Below are 24,390 nucleotides of genomic sequence, written 5' to 3'. Positions count from 1 at the left end.
TTTTTTTTTTTTTTTTTTTTCTGTATGCGGGCCTCTCACTGTTGTGGCCTCTCCCGTTGCAGAGCGCAGGCTCTGGAAACGCAGGCTCAGCGGTTATAGCTCATGGGCCCAGCCGCTCCATGGCATGTGGTATCTTCCTGGACCAGGGCATGAACCCATGTCCCCTGCATCGGCAGGCGGATTCCCAACCACTGCGCCACCAGGGAAGCCCCCTCCTTTCTCTTTGGTAGTCAATTCACCTCCAAGTGCTACACCTAAAGGAGAAATAAAGGAAGGCTGGTAGTCAATTTCCACATTGGTTGGGGCATCCTCTTTACCTACAGCAGTGGTGCCCAGTCCCAGTGGTTGTTAAATAATTTGACTATCACCCTTGAACCGAACACCCTCTATTTTCTTATGACATAAAATAGTGCAATTTCAAAAGATAAAATATGTACAAAATTTTATTCAACATTTTACATTATGCTACAAATATGTACAATCTCAATAATAAATTAAAAATAAATGAATAAAATAAGTCCTTCATTCATAGACACCATGGTACTCAATGCCATTGTTTGGCCTTCATTTCTGTGAGTTCATCTGATCAAAGTTCCTGATCATCCTCTTGCCAGAAGAATTTATTTTGGCAGCACATTTGAAATGCTGAGTGTTTCGTTGTTGCCTCTAAGCAGTGGGGAGCTGTTTGTTAATAATAGAAATGCTGAAAAGGATTAGCTGCAATCAAGAAGGGTTGATGAACATTTGCACAATATGTACAAAACTCTTCAAAAATTCTTTAATATTTTTTTCCTCCAGCTCCTCACATTCTTTGCATCCTGATTCAGTTTTATGCTGCAAATAAAAAGAAAGGATTAGATTGGAAAGTCTAAAATATGCCTTTCCTGCAAATATCATATCATTTGAACCATATGGTGAAGTCTTGAGACATAAATTTGTTGGTAGATTAATTATCATATTAGGAAGAACTATGGGAGATTTGGTAAGGGCTGATTTTTCCTAGAGTGAATTAAGGACAATGAAAAAAAATGGAAAAAAAATAATCTATTGAACCATGAACTTTTGCTTAGAGTCCTTCAATAGTTTCTGGTCATCTACACCAGCATGAAGTCCATGCTTCCCGGCATGGCATGCAGGCCCTCATTGAGCAGTTCTTCACCTATTTCTTTCACGTTTTCCACAGCTCAAAGATATGCCCTAGGAACACTGGGCTCATGCCTTTAGCTCCCATACATTCATCAGGCTATTAGATGCCTCGCTGTCTTTGCTTTTCTCTCTGCCTGTTCCACACTTCTATTTTAGCTACTACCACTCACACTTAAGATCACTCAGGTGCTGTTTCCATTAGGAAGGCTTTTCTGAACCTGGGAGATCCTCGGGCTGCACTAAATGTCCCTTCTCTACCTTCTCAGAACCCCTTGTTTAGACTCTCTCATATATCACATCATGTATTATATTGATATTATGGAGCTTTATGCTACTCATACCACTATTCTCAAGGCTTTTCCAGGAAGGCAAGGCTGTGTATTTTTGCTCCCCTAGCATTTAGCACAGGGCCTGGCACATAATATTCACCCAATTATTATTGGTTGAATTCAACTATTTCAATGAATACCACAAATTATAGTAATTTAAACAGTTTCAGAGAGACCTTCAAGATGGCGGAAGAGTAAGACATGGAGATCACCTTCCTCTCCACAAATACATCAGAAATACATCTACATGTGGAACAGCTCCTACAGAACACCTACTGACCGCTGGCAGAACACCTCAGACTTCCCAAGAGGCAAGAAACTCCCCACGTACCTGGGTAGGGAAAAAGAAAAAAGAAAAAACAGAGCCAAAAGAATAGGGACGGGACCTGCACCTCTGGGAAGGAGCTGTGAAGGAGGAAAAGTTTCCAAACACTAGGAAGCCCCTTCACTGACGGAAATGGGAGGAGGCAGGGGGGAAGCATCGGAGCCAAGGAGGAGAGCACAGCAACAGGGGTGCGGAGGGCAAAGAGGAGAGATTCCTGCAAAGAGGATCGGTGCTGACCAGCACTCACCAGCCCGAGAGGCTTGTCTGCTCACCTGCCGGGGTGGGTGGGAGCTGAGGCTCCAGCATCAGAGGTCAGACCCCAGGGAGAGGACCGGGGTTTGCTGCATGAACACAGCCTGAAGGGGGCTAGTGTGCCACAGCTAGCCAGGAGGGAGTCCAAAAAAATGTGTGGAGCTGCCGAAGAGGCAAGAGACCATTGTTTTGGGGTGTGCGAGGAGAGGGGATTCAGAGCACAGCCTAAACGACCTCCAGAGATGGGTGTGAGCCGTGGCTATCAGCGCGGACACCAGAGACAGGCATGAGATGCTAAGGCTGCTGCTGCAGCCACCAAGAAGCCTGTGTGCAAGCACAGGTCACTATCCACATCTCCCTTCCCGGGAGCCCATGCAGCCCGCCACTGCCAGGGTCCCGTGACCCAGGGACAACTTCCCCAGGAGAACACATGGCCCACCTCAGGCTGTTACAATGTCACACTGCCCTCTGCCGCTGCAGGTTCGCCCTGCATTCCATACCCTTCCCTTCCCTGGGCCTGAGTGAGCCAGAGCCTACTAATCAGTAGCTACTTTAACCCCACCCTGTCTGAGCAAAGAACAGATGCCCTCAGGTGACCTACAGGAAGGGACGGGGCCAAGTCCAAAGCTGAACCCCAGGAACTGTGCAAACAAAGAATAGAAAGGGAAGTCTCCCCCAGCAACCTCAGGAGCAGTGGATTAAACCTCCACGATCACCCTTGATGTATGCTGCATCTATGAATACCTGAATAGACAACGAATCATCCCAAAATTGAGGTGGTGGACGTTGGGAGCAACTGTAGACTTGTGGTTTGCTTTCCGTATCTAATTTGTTTCTGGTTTTACGTTTATCTTAGTTTAGTATTTAGAGTTTATTATCATTGGTAGATTTGTATATTGATTTGTTGCTCTCTTCCTTTTTAATATATATATATATATTTTTTCCCTTTTTCTCTTTTTGTGAGTGTGTAAGTATATGTTTCTTTTTGTGATTTTGTCTGTATACTTTTGCTTTAACCATTTGTCCTAGGGTTCTGTCTCTCTATTTTCTTTTCGTTTTAGGGTTTTTTTAATATAGTTTTTAGTGCTTGTTATCATTGGTGGATTTTTTTTTTTTTTTGGTTTGGAACCTCTCTTCTTTCTTTCTTTTTTAAATTAGTTTTCAATTTTTTTATTTAAAAATTTATTTTATTTTCTATTTTAATAACTTTTTAGTTTATTTTACTTTTTCTTTCTTTCTTTCTTTCTTTCTTTCTTTCTTTCTTTCTTTCTTTCTTTCTTTCTTTCTTTCTTTTTTTCTCCCTCTTCTTCTGAGCCATGTGGCTGACAGGGTCGTCATGCTCCAGCCAGGTGTCAGGCCTGTGCCTCTGAGGTGGGAGGGCTGAGTTCAGGACACTGGTCCACCAAAGACTTCCTAGCTCCCTGTAATATCAAACAGCAAAAGCTCTCCAAGAGATCTCCATCTCAACAATAAGACCCAGCTCCACTCAAAGACCAGCAAGCTACAGTGCTGGACACCCTATGCCAAACAAGTAGCAAGACAGGAACACAACCCCACGCATTAGCAGAGAGGCTGCCTAAAATAATAATAAGGTCACAGACACCCCAAAACACACCACCAGAAGTGGACCTACCCACCAGAAAGACAAGATCCAGGCTCATCCACCAGAACACAGTCACTAGTCTCCTCCACCAGGAAGACTACACAACCCACTGAACCAACCTTAACCACTGGGGACAGACACCAAAAACAATGGGAACTACGAACCTGAAGCCTGTGAAAAGGAGACCCCAAATACAGCAAGTTAAGCAAAATGAGAAGACAGAGAAATACACAGCAGATGAAGAAGCAAAATAAAAACCCACCAGACCAAACAAATGAAGAGAAATAGACAGTCTACCTGAAAAAGAATTCAGAGTAATGATAGTAAAGATGATCCAAAATCTTGCAAATAGAATGGAGAAAACACAAGAAATGTTTTACAAGGACATAGAAGAACTAAAGAGCAAACAGTGATGAACAACACAATAAATGAAATTAAAAATTCTCTAGAAGGGATCAATAGCAGAATAGCTGAGGCAGAAGAACGGATAAGTGACCTGGAAGATAAAATAGTGGAAATAACTACTGCAGAGAAGAATTAAGAAAAAAGAATGAAAAGAATTGAGGACAGTGCCAGAGATCTCTGGGACAGCATTAAATGCACCAACATTCGAATTATAGGGGTCCCACAAGAAGAAGAGAAAAAGAAAGGGACTGAGAAAATATTTGAAGAGATTATAGTTGAAAACTTCCCTAATATGGGAAAGGAAATAGTTAATCAAGTCCAAGAAGCACAGAGAGTCCCATACAGGATAAATCCAAGGAGAGACATGCCAAGACACATATTAATCAAACTATCAAAAATTAAATACAAAGAAAAAATATTAAAAGCAGCAAGGGAAAAACAGCAAATTACATACAAGGGAATCCCCATAAGGGTAACAGCTGATGTTTCAGCAGAAACTCTGCAAGCTAGAAAGGAGTGGCAGGACATATTTAAAGTGATGAAAGGGAAAAATTTACAACCAAGATTAATCTATGCAGCAAGGACCTCATTCAGATTTGAGGGAGAAATTAAAACCTTTAGAGAGAAGCAAAAGCTAAGAGAATTCAGCACCACCAAACCAGCTTTACAACAAATGCTAAAGGAACTTCTCTAGGCAGGAAACACAAGAGAAGGAAAAGACCTACAATAACAAACCCAAAACAATTAAGAAAATGGTAATAGGAACATAGATATTGATAACTACCTTAAATGTAAATGGATTAAATGCTCCAACCAAAAGACAGACTGGCTGAATGAATATAAAAGCAAGACCCATATAGAGGCTGTCTACAAGAGAACCACTTCAGACCTAGGGACACATACAGACTGAAAGTGAGGGGATGGAAAAAGATATTCCGTGAAAATGGAAATCAAAAGAAAGCTGGAGTAGCAATTCTCATATTAGACAAAATAGACTTTAAAACAAAGACTATTACAAGAGACAAAAAAGGACACTACATAATGATCAAAAGATCAATCCAAAAAGAAGATACAACAATTGAAAATATTTATGCAACCAACATAGGACCCCCTCAATACATAAAGCAAATGCTAACAGCCATAAAAGTGGAAACCGACAGTAACACAATCATAGTAGGGGACTTTAACACCCCACTTTCACCAATAGACAGATCATCCAAAATGAAAATAAATAAGGAAACAAGAGCTTTAAATGATACATTAAACAAGATGGACTTAATTGATATTTATAGGACATTCCATCCAAAAAACAACAGAATACACTTTCCTCTCAAGTGCTCATGGAACATTCTCCAGGATAGATCATATCTTGGGTCATAAATGAAGCCTTGGTAAATTTAAGAAAATGGAAATTGTATCAAGTATCGTTTCCAACCACAACACTGTAAGAATTGATGTCAATTACAGGAAAAAAATCTGTAAAAAATACAAACAAATGGAGGCTAAACAACACACTACTAAATAACCAAAAGATCATTGTCGAACTCAAAGAGGAAATCAATAAGTACCTAGAAACAAATGACAATGAAAACACGACGACCCAAAACTGATGAGATGCAAAAAAATCAGCTCTAAGAGGGAGGTTTATAGCAATATAATCCTACCTCAAGGAACAAGAAAAATCTCAAATAAACAACCTAACCTTACCCCTAAAGCAATCAGACAGAAGAACAAAAAAACCCAAAGTTAGCAGAAGCAAAGAAGTCATAAAGATCAGATCAGAAATAAATGAAAAAGAAATGAAGGAAACAATAGCAAAGATAAATAAAACTAAAAGCTGGTTCTTTGAGAACATAAACAAAATTGATAACCCATTAGCCAGACTCATCAAGAAAGAAAGGGATAAGACTCAAACCAGTAGAATTAGAAATGAAAAAGGAGAAGTAACACCTGACACTGCAGAAATACGAAGGGTCATGTGAGACTAATACTAGCAACTATGTGCCAACAAAATGGACAATCTGGAAGAAATGGACAAATTCTTAGAAAAGCACGACCATCTGAGAATGAATCAGTAAGAAATAGAAAATATAAACAGACCAATCCCAAGCACTGAAATTGAAACTGTGATTCAAAATCTTCCAACAAACTAAAGCTCAGGACCAGATGGCTTCAGAGGTGAATTCTATCAAATATTTAGAGAAGAGCTAACACCTATCCATCTCAAACTCCTCCAAAATATAGCAGAGGGAGGAACAGTCTCAAACTCATTCTATGAGGCCACCAGCACCCTGATACCAAAACCAGACAAAGATGTCACAAAAAAAGAAAATTAAAGGCCAATATCACTGATGAACATAGATGCAAAAATCCTCAACAAAATACTAGCAAACACAATCCAACAGCACATTAAAAGGATCATACACCAAAACCAAGGGGGGTTTATCCCAGGAATGCAAGGATTCTTGAATATATGCAAATCAATCAATGTGATACACCATAATAACAAGTTGAAGGAGAAAAACCATATGATCATCCCAATAGATGCAGAAAAAGCTTTCGACAAAATTCATCAACCATTTATGATAAAAACCCTCCAGGAAGTAGGCACAAAGTGAACTTACCTCAACACAATAAAGGCCATATATGACAAACCCACAGCCAACATTGTTCTTAATGGTGAAAAACTGAAACCATTTCCTCTAAGATCAGGAAAAAGACAAGGCTCTCCACTCTCACCAGTATTATTCAACATAGTTTTGGAAGTTTTAGCCACAGCAATCAGAGTAGAAAAAGAAAGAAAAGGAATCCATATAAGAAAAGAAGTAAAGCTGTCATTGTTTGCAGATGGCGTGATACTATACATAGAGAATCCTAAAGACGCTACCAGAAAACTACTAGAGCTAATCAATGAATTCAGTAAAGTAGCAGGATACAAAATTAATGCACAGAAATTCCTTGCATCCCTATACAGTAATGGTGAAAAATCTGAAAGAGAAATTAAGGAAACACTCCCATTTACCATTGAAATAAAAAGAATAAAATACCTAGGAATAAACCTACCTGAGGAGACAAAAGACCTGTATCTAGAAAACTATGAGAAAAGAAATTAAAGATGATACCAACAGATGGAGAGATATACCATGTCCTTGGATTGGAAGAATCAACACTGAGAAAATGACTATACTACACAAAGCAATCTACAGATTCAATGCCATCCCTATCAAACTACCAATGGCTTTTTTCACAGAACTAGAACAAAAAATTTCCCAATTTGTTTGGAAACACAAAAGACCCCGAATAGACAAAGCAATCTAAAGAAAGAAAAACACAGCTGGAGGAATCAGGCTCCTGGACTTCAGACTATACTACAAAGCTACAGTAATCAAGACAGTATGGTACTGGCACAGAAACAGAAATATAGATCAATGGAACAGGATAGAAAGCCCATAGATAAACCCACACACATATGGCTACCCTATTTTTGATAAAGAAGGAAAAAATATACAATGGAGAAAAGACATTATCTTCAATAAGTGGTGCTGGGAAAACTGGACAGCTAGAGGAAAGCATAGGTATAACACTCTATGACATAAATCACAGCAAGATCCTTTTTGACCGACCTCCTAGAGAAATGCAAATAAAAACAAAAATCAACAAATGGGACTTAATGAAACTTAAAAGCTTTTGCACAGCAAAGGAAAACATAAACAAGATGAAAAGACAACCCTCAGAATGGGAAAAATATTTGCAAATGAAGCAACTGACAAAGGATTAATCTCCAGAATTTACAAGCAGTTGATGCTGTTCAATATCAAAAAGACAATCAATCCAATCCAAAAATGGGCAGAAGACCTAAATAGACATTTCTCCAAAGAAAATGTACAGATTGCCAACAAACACATGAAAGGATGCTCAATATCACTAATCATTAGAGAAATGCAAATCAAAACTGCAATGAGGTATCACCTCACACCAGTCAGTATGGCCATCATCAAAAAATCTACAAACAATAAATGCTGGAGAGGGTGTGGAGAAATGGAACACTCTTGCACTGTTGGTGGGGATGTAAATTGATATAGTCACTATGGAGAACAGTATGGAAGTTCCTTAAAAAACAGAACTACCATATGACCCAGCAATCCCACTACTGGTCATATACCCTGAGAAAACCATAATTCAAACGGAGTCATGTCCCACAATGTTCACTGAAGCACTATATACTATGCCAGGACATGGAAGCAACCAAAGTGTCCATCTACAGATGAATGGATAAGGAAGATGTGGCACACATATACAATGGAATATTACTCAGCCATAAAAAGAAACGAAATTGAGTTTTTTGCAGTGTGGTAGATGGACCTAGAGTCTGTCATACAGAGTGAAGTAAGTCAGAAAGAGAAAAACAAATACCATATGCTAACACATATACATGGAATCTAAAAAAAAAAAAAAAAAGGTTCTGAAGAACCTAGGGGCAGGGCAGGAATAAAGACACAGACGTAGAGAATGGACTTTAGGACATGGGGAATGGGTAGGGTAAGTTGGGATGAAGTGAGAGAGTGGCCAACTGTAAAATAGATAGCTAGTGGGATGCAGCCGCATAGCACAGGGAGATCAGCTCGGTGCTTTGTGACCACCTAGAGGGGTGGGATAGGGAGAATGGGAGGGAGAGGCAAGAGGGAGGAGATATGGAGATATATGTTTATGTATAGCTGATTCACTTTGTTATAAAGCACAAACTAACACACCATTGTAAAGCAATTATACTGCAATAAAGATGTTGAAAAAATGAAATTAAAAAAATACACAGTTTCATGAATAACTAGCATATTGCAAATGTAGCAATTAAAATTAAACTTTTCAGGGATCATCTGAACCATGAAAGCTGTACCAGCAAAATTCAAAATTAGATTTTCCATCCATTAAGCATTTAAAATTCAGAATCACCAGTGTTTATCAAGTACATACTCTATGCTAAGTGCTATCATATTCCATATAATGCTGTCCTATTTGATCCTGAAAATAATTATGTCAGATAAGAAGGCAGAGATATTAAATGACTCATCTCACTTGACATCATCAATGAAATGCTCTGTTTAGGTCTTCTGACTGTGCAGTCCGGCCACACTATGTCATGATGAGGGTGACTATAAAAATGCACATTATGGGCTTCCCTAGTGGCGCAGTGGTTGAGAATCCGCCTGCCGATGCAGGAGACACGGGTTCGTGCCCCGGTCCAGGAAGATCCCACATGCCGTGGAGCGGCTGGGCCCGTGAGCCATGGCTGCTGAGCCTGCGCGTCCGGAGCCTGTGCTCCGCAACGGGAGAGGCCACAACAGTGAGAGGCCCGCGTACCACAAAAAAAAAAAAAAAAAAAAAAAAAAAAAAAAAAAAATGCACATTAAAGTGTTTCCCATTGACATTGCTGTGAGTTATCTGTTGCATGGGTCAGTCTCTCCACCAATAACAGAGAGATAACTTATCACAAGAGTATTTTAAACATTAATATATTCATTTCAGAAATAGATCGAGAATCTAGTACCTGCCAAGCGTTGTTCTGGGAGTTGGGATACAGCACGAAAACAAACAAATAAACAAAAAACCCTCCCCCTCTGAAGCTGCCATTCTAGTAGGAAAAAACAGACAATATCCATCAAGTAAGATATGTAGTATTTAAGATAGAGGGACATACAGAGAAGGGGGTGGGGCGTGCTGAGGTGGGGGAGTGGCTGTGGTTATAAAGAGGTAACATCACTGACACAGTGACATCGAAGCACCTGGCACTTTTAGGGAAAATCCAAGGTGTCCAGCCACACTAGCTCGGGGTGTCTGCTCTTTCAGTAAGCCTCTGCATGAACATACTTTCCCCGGCATCCTTAAAGCTCTTTCCCTCTCACGTCTTTGCCAAATGTCAGCTGAGTAGGTAAACCTTCTCTAGAGTAGAGCCCCAGTCGCCTAACCTGCCTCTTTTTTTTTTGCCCTTCCACTTAATAAACACCTGACTTATTATTCATTTGCTTATTGATCGATTTCTGTATGCTTCTTCCTTCCGTAGGAGCGGGAACTATGTGTGTTTTTTCACTTCCATTCTCTTGAGGGTCTACAATAGGGCCCAAAAAGTATTTGTGAAATGAACAAATTATGATTATGCCTTTTTGGTTTATAAAACTTTTTCTCTTCACTTTGCTTTGGCCACTAGTGTTTTGCCCTGAAAGCCATAATCCTTTGTAGGGCCTTTGCATAGCCAGTGCCCCAGGGGGTCCCTGGCATTTGCTCTCCTGGAGGCCTATATTGCTCCTGTTGCCTGGGATGGCCCAAATTATACTCCAATTATTAATATTTTTATTATTATCCTTTTGCAGCATTTATTCTTTGAGTAGATAAGAAGGTAGACTCTGGAGTGAAACTGCTCAGGGACTCCTGGCTCCCCATTTTACTAGCTGTGTGAATTGGAGGAAGAGATTCAAGCCCCCAGAGCCCCAATTCCTTCAACCTTAAACAGAAATAGTGATAACTATCTCACAGACTGATCGCGAGAATTCAACGAATTACCATCTCACCGTTGAAGAACAGTATCTGGCACAGAGTAATAACCCAAGTAAACGTGGATTACTACTATGGATGCTCATCAATTATGTAATTAGATTAATGTCTATCCACTGCACCCAGTGGTCAACACCCTGAGGTCAGTGACGTCACTGTCTGGTTCACCCTTGTCATTACAGCACTAAAGCACACGGCCTAGGGCAGGCAGCCAATGTTTGTTGAATGAATAAATCAATAAACAGTTTAGGAGCATGCGCACACTAGTGATGGCGCTGCTTCCGGACGCCGCTCCGCTGGAATTAACTCACTTTCCCAAGTGCCCCTTCAGAGGGCCTCCTTGCCCATTACATCCCACGCAGCTAATGACTTCTCCCAATCAAGCCAAGAGCATCCGATGCAGCTCTGCATAACTATTGGATAACTCACCTCAATGGAAGATAAACTGCTGTTTGCTAGGATGATAAGGTTTTGTACTGTATCGTTAATGTCTGAATTTCTGGACTCATGCAAAATAACATGTAGCTCCAGGAGAAAGCATTTCATCGCTGTTACTTTGCAACCCGGCTAAAAGAGATACAAAGAACCATTTTGAAAAAGAAAAAAAGAGACATTTATTTCCCCATTATTCAGTTTCACACAGATGTAATTTTGATTTTTTAAAAAGTTAATCCAGCTAATTTCTAAAGAAACACAATACCCCTAAAAAGTCTTACATAGGAAGCAGCTTGATTTTTTTTCTTCTCTCTTGGCTTTGAAATCAAAACCCAAACAGAGAACAAAACAGGAAGGATGGTGATATTGTATAGAAGAAAGAACATAAAACTAGAAAACGTGGAAATAATAGGCCACTTTTTCCTCACTAAAGACATTTCCTCTGTATAAAGGGCGGATAATACTGACCTGAGACTCTCAGAACGTTAATAGAGATGGTGCATATGGAAGAATTTCTTAGAATCAGATCACATTGTTAACATTTTAAACAGTGGTGGCTGCTAATCCTACTATTCCTGCAAGTTCCAAAGTTCCAGAGGCAGACGTGGTTCCAAGAAATTTCTCAGAAAAATCAAAGCAGGAGTGTGGTCTATTCACAGGCTGGCCATATCAGAAATGTACCTTTCAGGTCCCACAAAAATACATTTCCCAAGAGGATTACTTTAACAAAAACTTAAACTTCAAACAAAAGAAGCATTTAACGAGCATGTGGGAATTTGACCACCACGTGTCTGATTTCCTGTTCTCAATGCCATGCATAGTGCCTGGGACTCTGCAGGCACTTAACAGGTGCTTATGGAAGGAAGGAAGGAAGGAAGAAGGGAGGAAGGAAGGAAGGATGACAGCCACGTGCCTGGAATGGCAATATTCCTTATTCTCCCACAGCAGCTTCTCCGGACTGAAAGGGTAAATGCTGTCACCACGTCGATAATAAACTAAATAATAAATAAAATAAAATAAATAATAAAACTGAGGTTCAGAAATATTTCATGTCTTCCAAGGTAACAAAGCTTGGAAGTGGCTGAGTCAGGGTTTAAATCTAAATTTCAATCTCAACTACTTTCTACAACCCACGGGTTGTGAGGTTATCTTCTTACAAAAAAAGCAATCTCAGGATTCGGAGTGCTGGTGGTTAACTGACTGCTTTCTACTTTGAAGAAAATGCAAAGTAAAGTGGAAAACATGCTGAAGCCAAAAGAGGGAAACAATTTCTAGCACAGCAGCACTATCCAAGTGAATGATGGATATCTGTTCTTTCTAGTTTCTGGCTGTGGCTTCTTTCTAATGCTTAGAAAGTCTTGATAGGGCAAAACCTTCTCTTGCAGAGAAATTCTACTTAAGGAGTAATAAAGAGAGGACCCACTGTTCTGAATCCACACAACACAGTTTGTTTTTCACGAAGTGAAGATGTCAGGGATTTGTTTCTTGGTTTTTTTGTAGCCAATTCAGAGGGAAAGGACTAGCAACTCAACTGAAATCCTATATGACTAAGGCAACGTCAGCAGCATATTAATGAAACAAGTTCGAGATCAGTATTGAATTCCGACAGACTTTGTGGGTTGTGTTTGTTTTTTTTCCTCACATAGAGAGTAACCAGTCAGAATCCCTTTTTGACAACTGTAGAGATTCGGGCAAAATGTAGAGCATGAATGTATTTAAACAATTTGTAAAAAATATGATTAAAAGTGATAGGGCTTCTCTGGTGGCGCAGTGGTTGGGAGTCCGCCTGCCGTTGCAGGGGACGCGGGTTCGTGCCCCGGTCCGGGAAGATCCCACATGCCTCGGAGCGGCTGGGCCCGTGAGCCATGGCCGCTGAGCCTGCACGTCCACTGAGCCTGTGCTCCGCAACGGGAGAGGCCACAGCGGTGAGAGGCCCGCGTACCGCAATAAAAAAAAAAAAAAAAAAGGGATAATATGCTACAGCACTGGAAACAACTGATATATTGGATACTTTTATAAATTGCCTGAGTTAACTTGATTCTTGCATTTAATTGCATCACAGAAATATATACTATATTTTGTTTGACATTGATGGGAAAAGTTTATGTTTTGATTTGCCAATGATGCTACAATGAAAACAGCATCTGTGTAGCTCTTTCTCCCCAAGTCCTATAAACTCAACAATTACATATAAAATTCATTGACCATATGTTGTAAGAACATGCCAAAAGTTAGATTTTAAAACTATACACAGTCCAGTAAATTTATGAAAATATAACTTCTTAGACCTTTGAAAACTGGAAAATATAGCAATACTGAAAACAAACTATACTCACATGAGCATTGCTTTCAGTATATAAATTGGCATCCATATGTGTAGACTGAAAGGAAACAAAATTAGGTAATATGAAAAACTATTCCCGCTTTAGATATAAGGAGAACAACCTACTGAAAACACTAAAACTTTTTTCAATGAAATTCTTTATTTTGAGATAATCTTAGATCCATATGAAATTGTAAGAGAAAATACAGGCAAGTCCTGTGTGAGCCTTCACCGTTTCCTCCAGTGTTGAGGTCCTGCATAATACAGTACAATAGCACAACCAGGAAACTGACATGGATGCAATCCACCCACTTTGTTCAGATTTCACCAGTTTTATGTGGCCTAGTGTGTGTGTGCGTGTGTGTGTGTAGTTCCATGCCATCTTATCAGATGTGTAAATTCATGTAACCACTACCACAGTTAAGATACAGAATCCTCCCGCTACTCTTGTAGAGCCAAAATCAACCTCCTCCAGATACGCTCCTCCCACCCCCACCCCTACCATCCATCTAATCCCCAGCAACCACTTCTCTGCACCCCATTCCTATGATATCATTTCAAGAATGTTATATAAATGGAATCATACAGCATATAACCTCTTGAAATAGGCTTATTGAAAAAATTAATAGACTTTATTTTTTAAGCAGTCGTAGGTTTACAGAACATGAGCAGAAAGTATGGAAAGTTCCCACATGGCCCCTTGGCCCCCTCCCAAGTTTCCCCTATTATTAACATCTTGCATTAGCGTGGTACATCTATTATAATTGATGAGTCAATATTGATACATTTTCAACTAAAGTCCATAGATTCCGTTAGGGTTCACTCTTGGTGTTGTACACCTATAGTTTTTGACAAATGTATAATGACATGCGTTGATCATTATAGTATCATACAAAATAGTTCTGCTGCCCTAAAAATCACTTGTGCTCCACCTTTTTACCTTTCCCTTTCCCTTATCCCCTGTTGTATTGTATCCAACCTTTTCCAGGATGTCATATAGTTGGAATCATATAGTATCATATCATATAGTATGTAGCCTGTTTTGATGGGCTTCTTTCACTTAGCAATATGCTTTTAAGGTTCCTCCATACCTTTTCATGTCTAAACAGCTTATTTCTTTTATCACTGAGTAATATTCCATTGTACGGACGAACTACAGTTTGTTTACCCCACTGGCTTTTTTTCACACAGCATAATACTCTGGAGATCCACACAACTTGTTGTATCAGTAATTTGTTCCTTATTATTGCTCACTATTATTGTTTGATATAATGTACCAAAGCTTAACTGTTGACCTGCTCAAGGACATTTGGGTTCTTTCCAGTTTTTAGCTATTATAAATAAAGTTCTATTAACATTCATATGCATGCTTTTGTGTGAATGCAAGTTTTCACGTCTCTGATATAAATGTTTGAGTGTAACTGTTAGATCATATGGCAAATGCGTGTTTTGTTTTATAAGAAACAGCCAAACTACTGTACAGTGGCTGTACAATTTTACATTCTCACCAGCAATATCTAAATGATCCAGTTTCTCCACATCCTTACCAGCATTTGGTATTATCAATATTTTTTATTTTAAATATTCATATAGGTGATATGTCATTGAGGCTTTAATTTGCATTCCCTAAATAAAATACAGCCATTTATTGGTACTTTCTCTCCAAAAAAGACTTAGGGTGATTTATAATTTCTTCCTTTCTAATACGCATACCTATTATTTATTTTTCTTGTCTTAGCCTTTTATTTCTTTTTTTCTTGCCTTGACAATTGAGCTAAAGTTTCAATACTATGTTGAATAAGAGTGGTAAGAAAAGACGTCCTTGCTTTGTTCCCAATTTTAGGGGAAAAGCAGTCAGTCCCCATTAAGTCTAATGTCGGCTCTAGGTTTTCTGTACATGCTCTGTAACAACTCAAGGAGTTTCTCCTTTATTCCTTGTTTGCTGAGAAATGTTTATCATGTTTATCTCTGAAGAGGTGCTGCAGTTTTAAAATGTCTTTTTTGCATCAATTGATATGATCATATGATTTCCTACTTTAGTCTACTAATATAGTGGATTACATTGATTTTCAAATACTGAACAGGTCTTGCATTTGTTACATTTTGGTAGTTTCTGGTTTTTGAGGAAATTGTCCATTTCCTCCAAATTATCAAATTTATGAGAATAAAGTTGTTCATAGTTTTTCTTTAGTATCCTTTTAATGGTTGTAGGTTCTGTAGTAAGACCCCAATTTCAGTCCTGATACTAATGGTATGTCTTGTCTCTTTTATCTTTGTCAGGCTTTCTAAAGGTTTATCGACTTTCTTGATTTTATTCCCAAAGTAAAGAGTTTTATGTTTTGTTGATTTTTGTCTATTGTTTTCCGGATTTCAATTTCCTTCCTTCCTTCCTTCCTTTTTATTACTTCCTTCCTTCTGCATGTGTTGGGCTTATTTTGCTCTTTTCCCAGTTTCTTGAGACAGTAACTTAGATTGGTGAACTGAGATCTTTCCTCTTTTCTAAGGTAATCATTTAGTTTTATCAATTCCTCACTAAGTAAAGCTTTAGCTAAATCCCACAAAACTTCCTATGTTGCATATTTGTCTCCATTCAGTTCTATATTTTTAAATATCCTTTGAGACCTGCTCTTTGACCCATGGAATGTTTATAAGTGTCTCATTTAATTTCCAAGTGTTTGGAGATTTTCCTATTGTATTTATGTAATTGACTTCTACTTGATCCCACTGTGGTTGGATAACATATTCTGCATGATTTCAATTCTGATAAATGTGCTAAAGTTTGTTTTGTGGCCCAGGATATATTCAGTCTTGATGAGTGTTGCCTGACAAAAACGTTTATTCACTGTTGTTGGATGAAGTGTTTTTCTGTGGAAATGAGATATTGTTGGTTGACTGTGTCATCCAGTTCTTCTATATCCTTTCTGATTTTCTGTCTAGTAGTTCTATTTGTCACTGAGGAGGTACTAAAGTCAACTGTTAACATATTTATGGATTTGTCTGCTTCACCTTTTGGTTCTATTATTAGTTTTTGCTTCTTACATGTTGAGGCTCTGTAGGTACACATTATAACCATGATGTAATGTCTCTTGTGACTCTAGTAATTTTATTTGCTATGAAGTCTACATTATCTGATATGAATATAGCCACTTCTGATTTTTAAAATTATTGTGTGAATTATTATGTGCATGTGCCTCAGTTTCCTAGAGCTGCTGTAGGAAGGTATCACAAAGTAAGTGTCTTCAAACAACAATTCATTCACTTACAGTTCAAAGCCAAGGAGTCAATGGGGCCTGTTCCCTCTGAAGGCTCTAGACAACTGTCCTTCCTGATAGCTCCCAAACCCTTTGCAGCTCCAGGCGATCCTTGGCCTTCCTTGGCTAGTAGCTGTATCATTCTAATCTCTTTTGGCTTGTAGCTGCCTCACTTTTCATATGGCCTTCTTCCCTGTGTCTATGTATCCTGTCCTCTTCTTATAAGGACACTAGTCATTAGATTTGGGACTACCCCACTCCACTATAACCTCACCTTAACTAATTATATTTGCAAAGACCCCAATTCCAAATAAGGATACCTTCTGAGGTTCTAGATGGACATGAATTTTGGAGGGACACTATTCAACCCACTACAGCATGGGTTTCTCTTCAGTTAATTTCAACCTACTTATGTCAATTATATATATATATATATATATATATATATTATATATACATATTATATATGTATATATTTGTATATATATTACATATACACATATTATATATGTATATATTTGTGTATATATTATATACACACATATGTATATATTTGTATATATATTATATATACATATTATATATGTATATATTATATAATATACATATATACATATTATATGTATGTTATATATAATACAATATATTATATATTATATATAATGTATATATTATATAATGTATATATTATATATAACATACATATTACATATGTATATATTATATATACATACTATATATGTATATGTAAATATATACTATATATACGATATATGTATATATATACATATTATATATGTATATATTTGTATATACATGTATATTTGAAGTGAATTCCTCTTAGACAGCATAAAGTTGATTTGTCTTTGGTTATCAATTTGGCTAGTCTCTGTCTTTTATTTGTATTCTTTTTCTCCTCTCCTTCTAGGATGATAATGCCAGGAATGTTGGCTCTTTTACTGTCCCAAAGATTCCTGAGGCTTTATTTGCTCTTTTTTCAGTCTATTTTGTTTCTATTATTCTATCCTCAAGTTGACTGTCTTTCCTCTGTCATATTCATTCTGCTAATGAGCCTCTCCAGTTTGTTTCATATTCCACTTGTTGTATTTCTTAGTTCTGTAATTTCCATTTGATGCATTTTACATATTGTATTTCTTTGCTAAGACTTTCTGTTTTGTTTTTCAGTTGTTCCAAGGATATTTGTAATTGCTTGCTGGCACATCTTCATGATACCTACTTTAAAATCCTTGTCAAATAATTCCAACATCTAATCCATCTCAGTTTCAGAGTCTGTTTCTGAGTCTCTTCTCATTCAAGTTGTGATTTTTCCTGCTTCTTGGTATGAAAAGTGATTTTTCAATTGTATTCTGGTATTTGGGCTATTATATCAGGAGACCCTGGTCCTATTTAAATCTTCTGTTTTAACATGCAGCCACCCTGTGTAGGTTTAGCATAGAGGTTCTGACCTATGTTTGCATGCTGTGATTCCAATGACGGTTCAGTTTTCAGAATCTTTGTGGTGCTAATTTGGAAGGTTTAGTACACCTGCTGACCCAGGACTCTCACTGGTCCCTGTTGTATCACCCACACAATAGTACAGCCCATATTTCTCCCCTCTACAGGTTCTTCCAGGTCAGCTGGTGTCTCCAGGTGGGAGAAGCATTCTCTAGCCCATGGAACAGACAGCCCTTCCCTGAGTCAGGCCATTCCCCCCACAAGGGCCACAAAGCCGCCTGGTTTCTTGGGTAGGAAAAGGGAGTCTCTGTGGCCTGTGGTGACAGAGAACTCTTCTTGCTGGGCCACTCATAAATTGAGTTTTAAGGATAATTATGGCCCTGAAAATTCTAAATAAAAGAGTTCATTTGAGGTGCTACGAGGCTCACCAATTCTACAGAAACATTTTTGTTTCGAGTGAGATTTCACTAAGATTGACAGCAAAACACAAGGAATAACATACTCTATAGCAATTATACCAGATATTTTATGGAAAAATGAGTACTCACTTGAATAAGATCTTGAATTCTTTTCAAATCACTTATTACATACTGCCAGTTTGCTTCTGTTTTAGGAAGACCTGATACACTGATACAACTGAAAGCAAAACCAAAGAGCAAAGCATTATGAATGAACATAATATTGTCTTGATGAATACTATAGGCAAAAGAGCAATCAAGACTTTTTTAATCCAACAAGTGAAAAGATGAGTGCTATCCTTGCCTTTGTGTATTGACAGCCTTGTAGATGAATATAAAAACTGAACATATAGTACAACTCTGATGCTTTAGGCTAGCCTGATGACCAACCTGCATTAAAGAAAAGCCTAATTTGAAGGGATGACTTATAAATAACCTGGTGCAATTTATCACAATGAAATAAAAACAGTGCATGATGTGTGGCAGTGCTCAGTAATGTTTTTGAATGAATTATTACTTTTCTTTAAGTAGAGGTCCCATCAGACTTTTATGTCTAATAAATGGGTAAAATTCTTAAAATAAGCAATCATCTTTTTCATGTAATGATCTTGACAGTAAATATTCTTTACAATAGGTTAAACATGCCCCTTGCATGCTCCTTGTAGCAGCTTTCTCCATAAACGTTATAGACTTGAGCCTAATCTAGTCATAAAACTAGATCATATAGCTTACTTATTGTGTGTAAAACAGTAACTTAATATCAGGACAAAAGATACATACACTGACCAAATAACTGTAGAATAATTCTTAGAGCTTCAGGAAAAATAGTCTCCCCTTGATGGATCCTGTACAGAAGCATGAGAGCCAATACTATTTTTTTCTTTTGAGAGGAGGATTTACCTGCACAAATCTATGGTTCCCCACAGCATGAAGGCATTAGAGAGTAAAACTGAACTGAGAGATTACATAACTATAGGTTGGGTGAGTGTAGTGTATTCTTCTCTAACAGAGAAGAAAAAAGTTAATAGGCATGGAAAAACATGAAAGTTTATTAGGAAGAAAAACAAAAGGCCTCAATAAAGAAAGAAATGTTTTAAACTGAACTAACATAAGGCTCAAAGGATAGGAGAAGTCAGTGCCAGGGACAGATACGAAAGTAATGTGGGTGAGCCCTCAATATCTAATTTTTTTTACTGGTGTGAAAATCACACAGGATATTAATAAAGAGTGTACTTCCAATTTTAGTTAGATACCAAGAAGTCCAATTTATTTGCAGGATATAATACTCATTTGGAATATTACAAGAGTATAGAAATGCTCTGTAGGATGTTTATCAAACCTCCTCTGAATCTCCCATAATTTGTCCTCTATCATACCCCAAATACTGAGTACCTAAGGATTTAAGCAAACTGAACATAAACCAATTTAATAGAGAAGATATTGAAGAACAATGATCATGGTTATTAACATGATGATTTTATGCTGAAAGATAAAATTACCCCAAAATGAAGACATGAATGCCAGCCTCAGTTAAAAAATGACTGTTCAGAAGTAAACACAAGTAGCACTGGATGGAAGTAGGTCTCAAATATGGTTTCTGAAAAATATAACCATAGACAAAGTGGTTAAATTTTTTAGTTAGAATTTTTTAGTTAAAAAAGAACAAAATTGGGTCATTTGTAGAGACGTGGATGGATCTAGAGACTGTCATAAGAGTGAAGTAAGTCAGAAAGAGAAAAACAAATATCGTATATTAATGCATATATGTGGAATCTAGAAAAATGGTACAGATGAACCGGTTTGCAGGGCAGAAATAGAGACACAGATGTAGAGAACAAATGTATGGACACCAAGGGGGGAAAGTGGCGGGGTGGTGGTGGTGGTGGTGTGATGAATTGGGAGATTGGGATTGATATATATACACTAATATGTATAAAATGGATAACTAATAATAACCTGCTGTATAAAAAATTAATAAAATTGAAAAAAATGAGATTTAAAATAATTTTTAAATTATCATATTTTTAGGTTCCAAAATGTAAATATATCAAGATTTTAGAATTCCTTATCAGAATTAATGAAATTAGAATTTACTTTTTTTGCTTTCCTCCCTACCTTCAGCTCTGTCTCCTATGTGCAAAATTCTTCAATACATATTTTTCCAGATGCATTTCAATGACAATAATTTAAAGAAAATATACATATTTACTAATTTACATATATGCTAATATTACCACTTAATTTGTTTCTATTATCCTTAACCTCCTTTTCATCATTCTTTCCTATGTCCAACATATTTCATACAACACAAATTAGTAACATGAATTACTAATATACTAGTTATATATTAATTTCATGTGATGATGAAATTAAAAATTAATATCATTTGGAGAAAAATTGGATAGAAACCAAAGATACTCTATGCCACCTTGAGAGTCAATATATAATCATTTTTCTAGGTGATTTAGGAAAATCACTTATCTTAGAACTTCTCAGAGTTTCAATACCTCTGCCTGCCTCTTTAACATTGTCAAAACCTTTACAGTTTCAGACAGCAGTGTTGACTTAACCACTTAACCTCTAAGAATCTGTGCTTCATGTAGTCTACACTGAAGGGATGAATAACACCCAGACCTGTTAAAGACTACACAACTTACTGAGTACTTAGACACTTAAAGAACAAAACAGGGTGAGATAAGTGAAATAATACATTTACAACAACATGAAGGGCACATCAGGGTGTTAACAGACTTTAAAAACCTGTTTTACTTATTTTCAAAACAAAGACTTTTAAAAACCTGTTTTTCTCATTTTCGAAACAACAACAATCCATATGTGAACTTACCTCTGTGACTTCCCAAAATCTTTAGAGAAGAGCCATATAACTTATTATGAAGTATCTGAGATACAAGTGACCTTTTAAGAAAAGTCCATATACTATCTTCATCTAATTTTTCTTACCAAAATTCTCATTACTCAATGCCAGAGTAAATCCTTAAGTATGGAAGAAGAGCTGGCTAAGGCATTGGGTTTTCAGCAGCCATCCATCCAGAATACTTCCTACAACACAACCCAGAGTAAAGATGATCCATTAAAAACACAAGTGGACAAATGGGGGGAAAGGAAGGGAAGAGAATTAATATTTACTGAGCACCTACTTTTCCACAGGCACTCTATAAGTCACTTGATATGTGTATCACATTTAATCCTCAGAACAATCCTATGGTGTAGGGTTAGCAGCATTTGAGTGAGCTGCCCAGGTCCCACAGCAAGTACAAGACTGCCAGGATTTGAGACCAGGTCTGTCTGATTACAGAGCCCAAGGCCTTTCCACTATATTATGTTCCTGAATTGGTTAAATTCCAAAACCATATTAATGAAAAGCAGAAGCAGCTAAATATCCTAGGTATATAAGCTACTGACTGTTAGTGTAATTTATAACAGAAGTAGCTACTTCTACAGACATGGAATAGATGTCTTCAGTCTTTAAATCACTGTTAATTGAAACATCATTTGAGAATTTCATAAGTAACAAAATTTGTTTTCTTTAATTCAAAGTGTTGAAGAATGTGAAGATTACACATTCCCATATTCAATTTTATTAAAGAAAAATTTAAAACCAAAATATAAACAATTATTTTTGCCATCCTTCTAAAATAATATGTATTTGTTGACCCCCCTTTCAAAAATCAAAATCCACCACGTCTCTTGACATAAGCTTTCACTGAAATTAAGTTCTGTAGACTAAAATTATTTTATTTTTCAGATGTTTTTAAAATATAAAAATGATTATAATATATGATGGGGGCTTCCCTGGTGGCGCAGTGGTTGAGAGTCCGCCTGCCGATGCAGGGGACGCGGGTTCGTGCCCCGGTCCGGGAAGATCCCACATACCGCGGAGCGGCTGGGCCCGTGAGCCATGGCCGCTGAGCCTGCGTGTCCGGAGCCTGTGCTCCGCAACGGGAGAGGCCACAGCAGTGAGAGGCCCGCAAACCGCAAAAAAATAAATAAATAAATAAAATATATATATATATATATGTGATATATAACTCTTTAAAAGAAAAACTAGGATTTAACTAGGTATTAAAGATACTGTAAGAAAATATCCAATAAAAATGCCCTTTTTCCACAACTAAATATTAAGTCTAATCCCCCTGTTACATACAGTCTAAACCATCCATTAATCAGTTTAATTAAAGCAACCTCTCTTTGTTACTCTCATCTTATAATCATTCTCTTTGTCTATCTCAGTGCTGCAAATTTTTTGCTAAACTTTAAAATTATCTTTGTAATTTCACCCAAAGTCTCTTAAATTCCCTACCTCCTTTTTAGTTGCAGGATCCCCCCACTCCACATTGTTCAAAAAACAAGATTTACTGACTTGGGACCAAGCAGTACAAAGGGTGATATGATTGTTAGTAAGGCCTCATGAAGCTGCTTGTGTAAACAATGAGGATTTGAATCCTGGGCTTTTACATCAGTGAGGCTCCATGCGCACAGGATGTTAAAATCTTACCAATGAGACTTTCACTGCCCTGTCCAACTACAATCAGTCAAGGACAACTAAGAGCTTTTGCCAGAATGCTCCATGCCAAGCACGGTGGAATTAGTAGGAAATGGCCTCCAAGACTTCCAACAAATAACAATAATGGAAACCAGTGTTAACTGAAAGGAAATTTTTACAGCTTTGATTGTTATTTGGCAAAAAAGCTGACGTGGTTTTCTGGGCTGACAGCAAAGACTGATTTTTCATAACAGCTTCGGAAGCTTTCAACCTCCTATACTTACTGTATGTAGTTCTGTGGATCAAAAACTTTACTAGGAATGTGTGTGTGTGTAATCCATGTGTGTGAAGAAGACCTGAAAAGGTAAAATACTCTATAACTTTCTCTTTGACCAGGACTCAATGTTAACATTTAATATAATATCATTAATGATGGCAATATTAATTAGAATAAGTATTGTTTACTGAGTGCTTTTAGGTTTACAAAATTATCTCACATACATTACCACATTCCATCCTGGCAATATCTTTATGTGAGAGATATTACTCTTATTTTACAGTGAAGAAATTGAGGTTCTGAGACATTAAGTGACTTGCTTCAGGTAAATGTCATATGTGTCGCTACCAGAATTCTACCTCAAAATCCAGGTTGCACAGGCGGAGGAGAGATGTAAGAATCTTACAAACTCTATGGTTGAGAAGTGGAGGCCCCTTACTATAGGAAACATCTGACCCATCCCATGCGAATCATAAAAAGCCACTGCTCTCTGATAGTCTAAAAACAGGTCTTTCACTTGCGGTTGCCAAGGGGAAGGGGAGTTAGGGGAGGGATGGACTGGGAGTTTGGGGTTAGTAGATGCAAAATAGTATACATAGAATGGATAAACAACAAGGTCCTACTGTATAGCACAGGGAACTGTATTCAATATCCTGAGATAAACACCGTAATGGAAAGGAATATAAAAAAGAATGTATATATATATATATATATATATATATATGTATAACTGAGTTACTTTGCTGTGCAGCAGAAATTAACATGATGTTGTAAATTAACTATACTTCAATTTTAAAAAGAACAGGTGTTTCAAAGTGTTCTGACGTGAAACAGAACTTGAGTCCTTTCACCTACATCATCTCATTTGACTCCCACAAAATACCTGTTAGAGACAAGTGGCTGAAACCAGGTTAATTACTTCCTGAGAAGTGTAGGAATGAAATAAATTGTCCACTTCCTTTTATGTCATATTTTTGAAGAACTATGGAAGCAGTGTTTAACCCTGCCATACAATTTGTATATGGTCATGCAAGGCCCTCACCATCAGCATCTTTGGTTTTGTCCTTCATTCACCTGGTAC

The 24,390-nt window shown here is 37.6% G+C and overlaps 1 protein-coding gene across 1 annotated transcript in view; it reads right to left on the bottom strand.

The window, feature by feature from the left end:
- Positions 1-427: 427 nt before the first annotated feature.
- Positions 428-24,390, bottom strand: part of IL15 (interleukin 15) — a 74,991-nt gene continuing 51,028 nt past the window's right edge. The window contains exons 2-6 of the mRNA XM_059066451.2: positions 20,028-20,125; positions 18,619-18,706; positions 13,378-13,422; positions 11,036-11,173; positions 428-834 (exon numbers count right to left, since the gene is read on the bottom strand). Coding sequence (XP_058922434.1) covers positions 724-834; positions 11,036-11,173; positions 13,378-13,422; positions 18,619-18,706; positions 20,028-20,125 — 480 coding nt within the window. The 3' untranslated portion in view covers positions 428-723. The remainder of the gene's footprint in view (positions 835-11,035; positions 11,174-13,377; positions 13,423-18,618; positions 18,707-20,027; positions 20,126-24,390) is intronic.

This window comes from Kogia breviceps, chromosome 6 (genome assembly GCF_026419965.1).
Source record: "Kogia breviceps isolate mKogBre1 chromosome 6, mKogBre1 haplotype 1, whole genome shotgun sequence".
NCBI classification, from domain to species: Eukaryota; Metazoa; Chordata; class Mammalia; order Artiodactyla; family Physeteridae; genus Kogia; species Kogia breviceps.
This window is presented reverse-complemented; position numbering and strand designations above follow the sequence as displayed.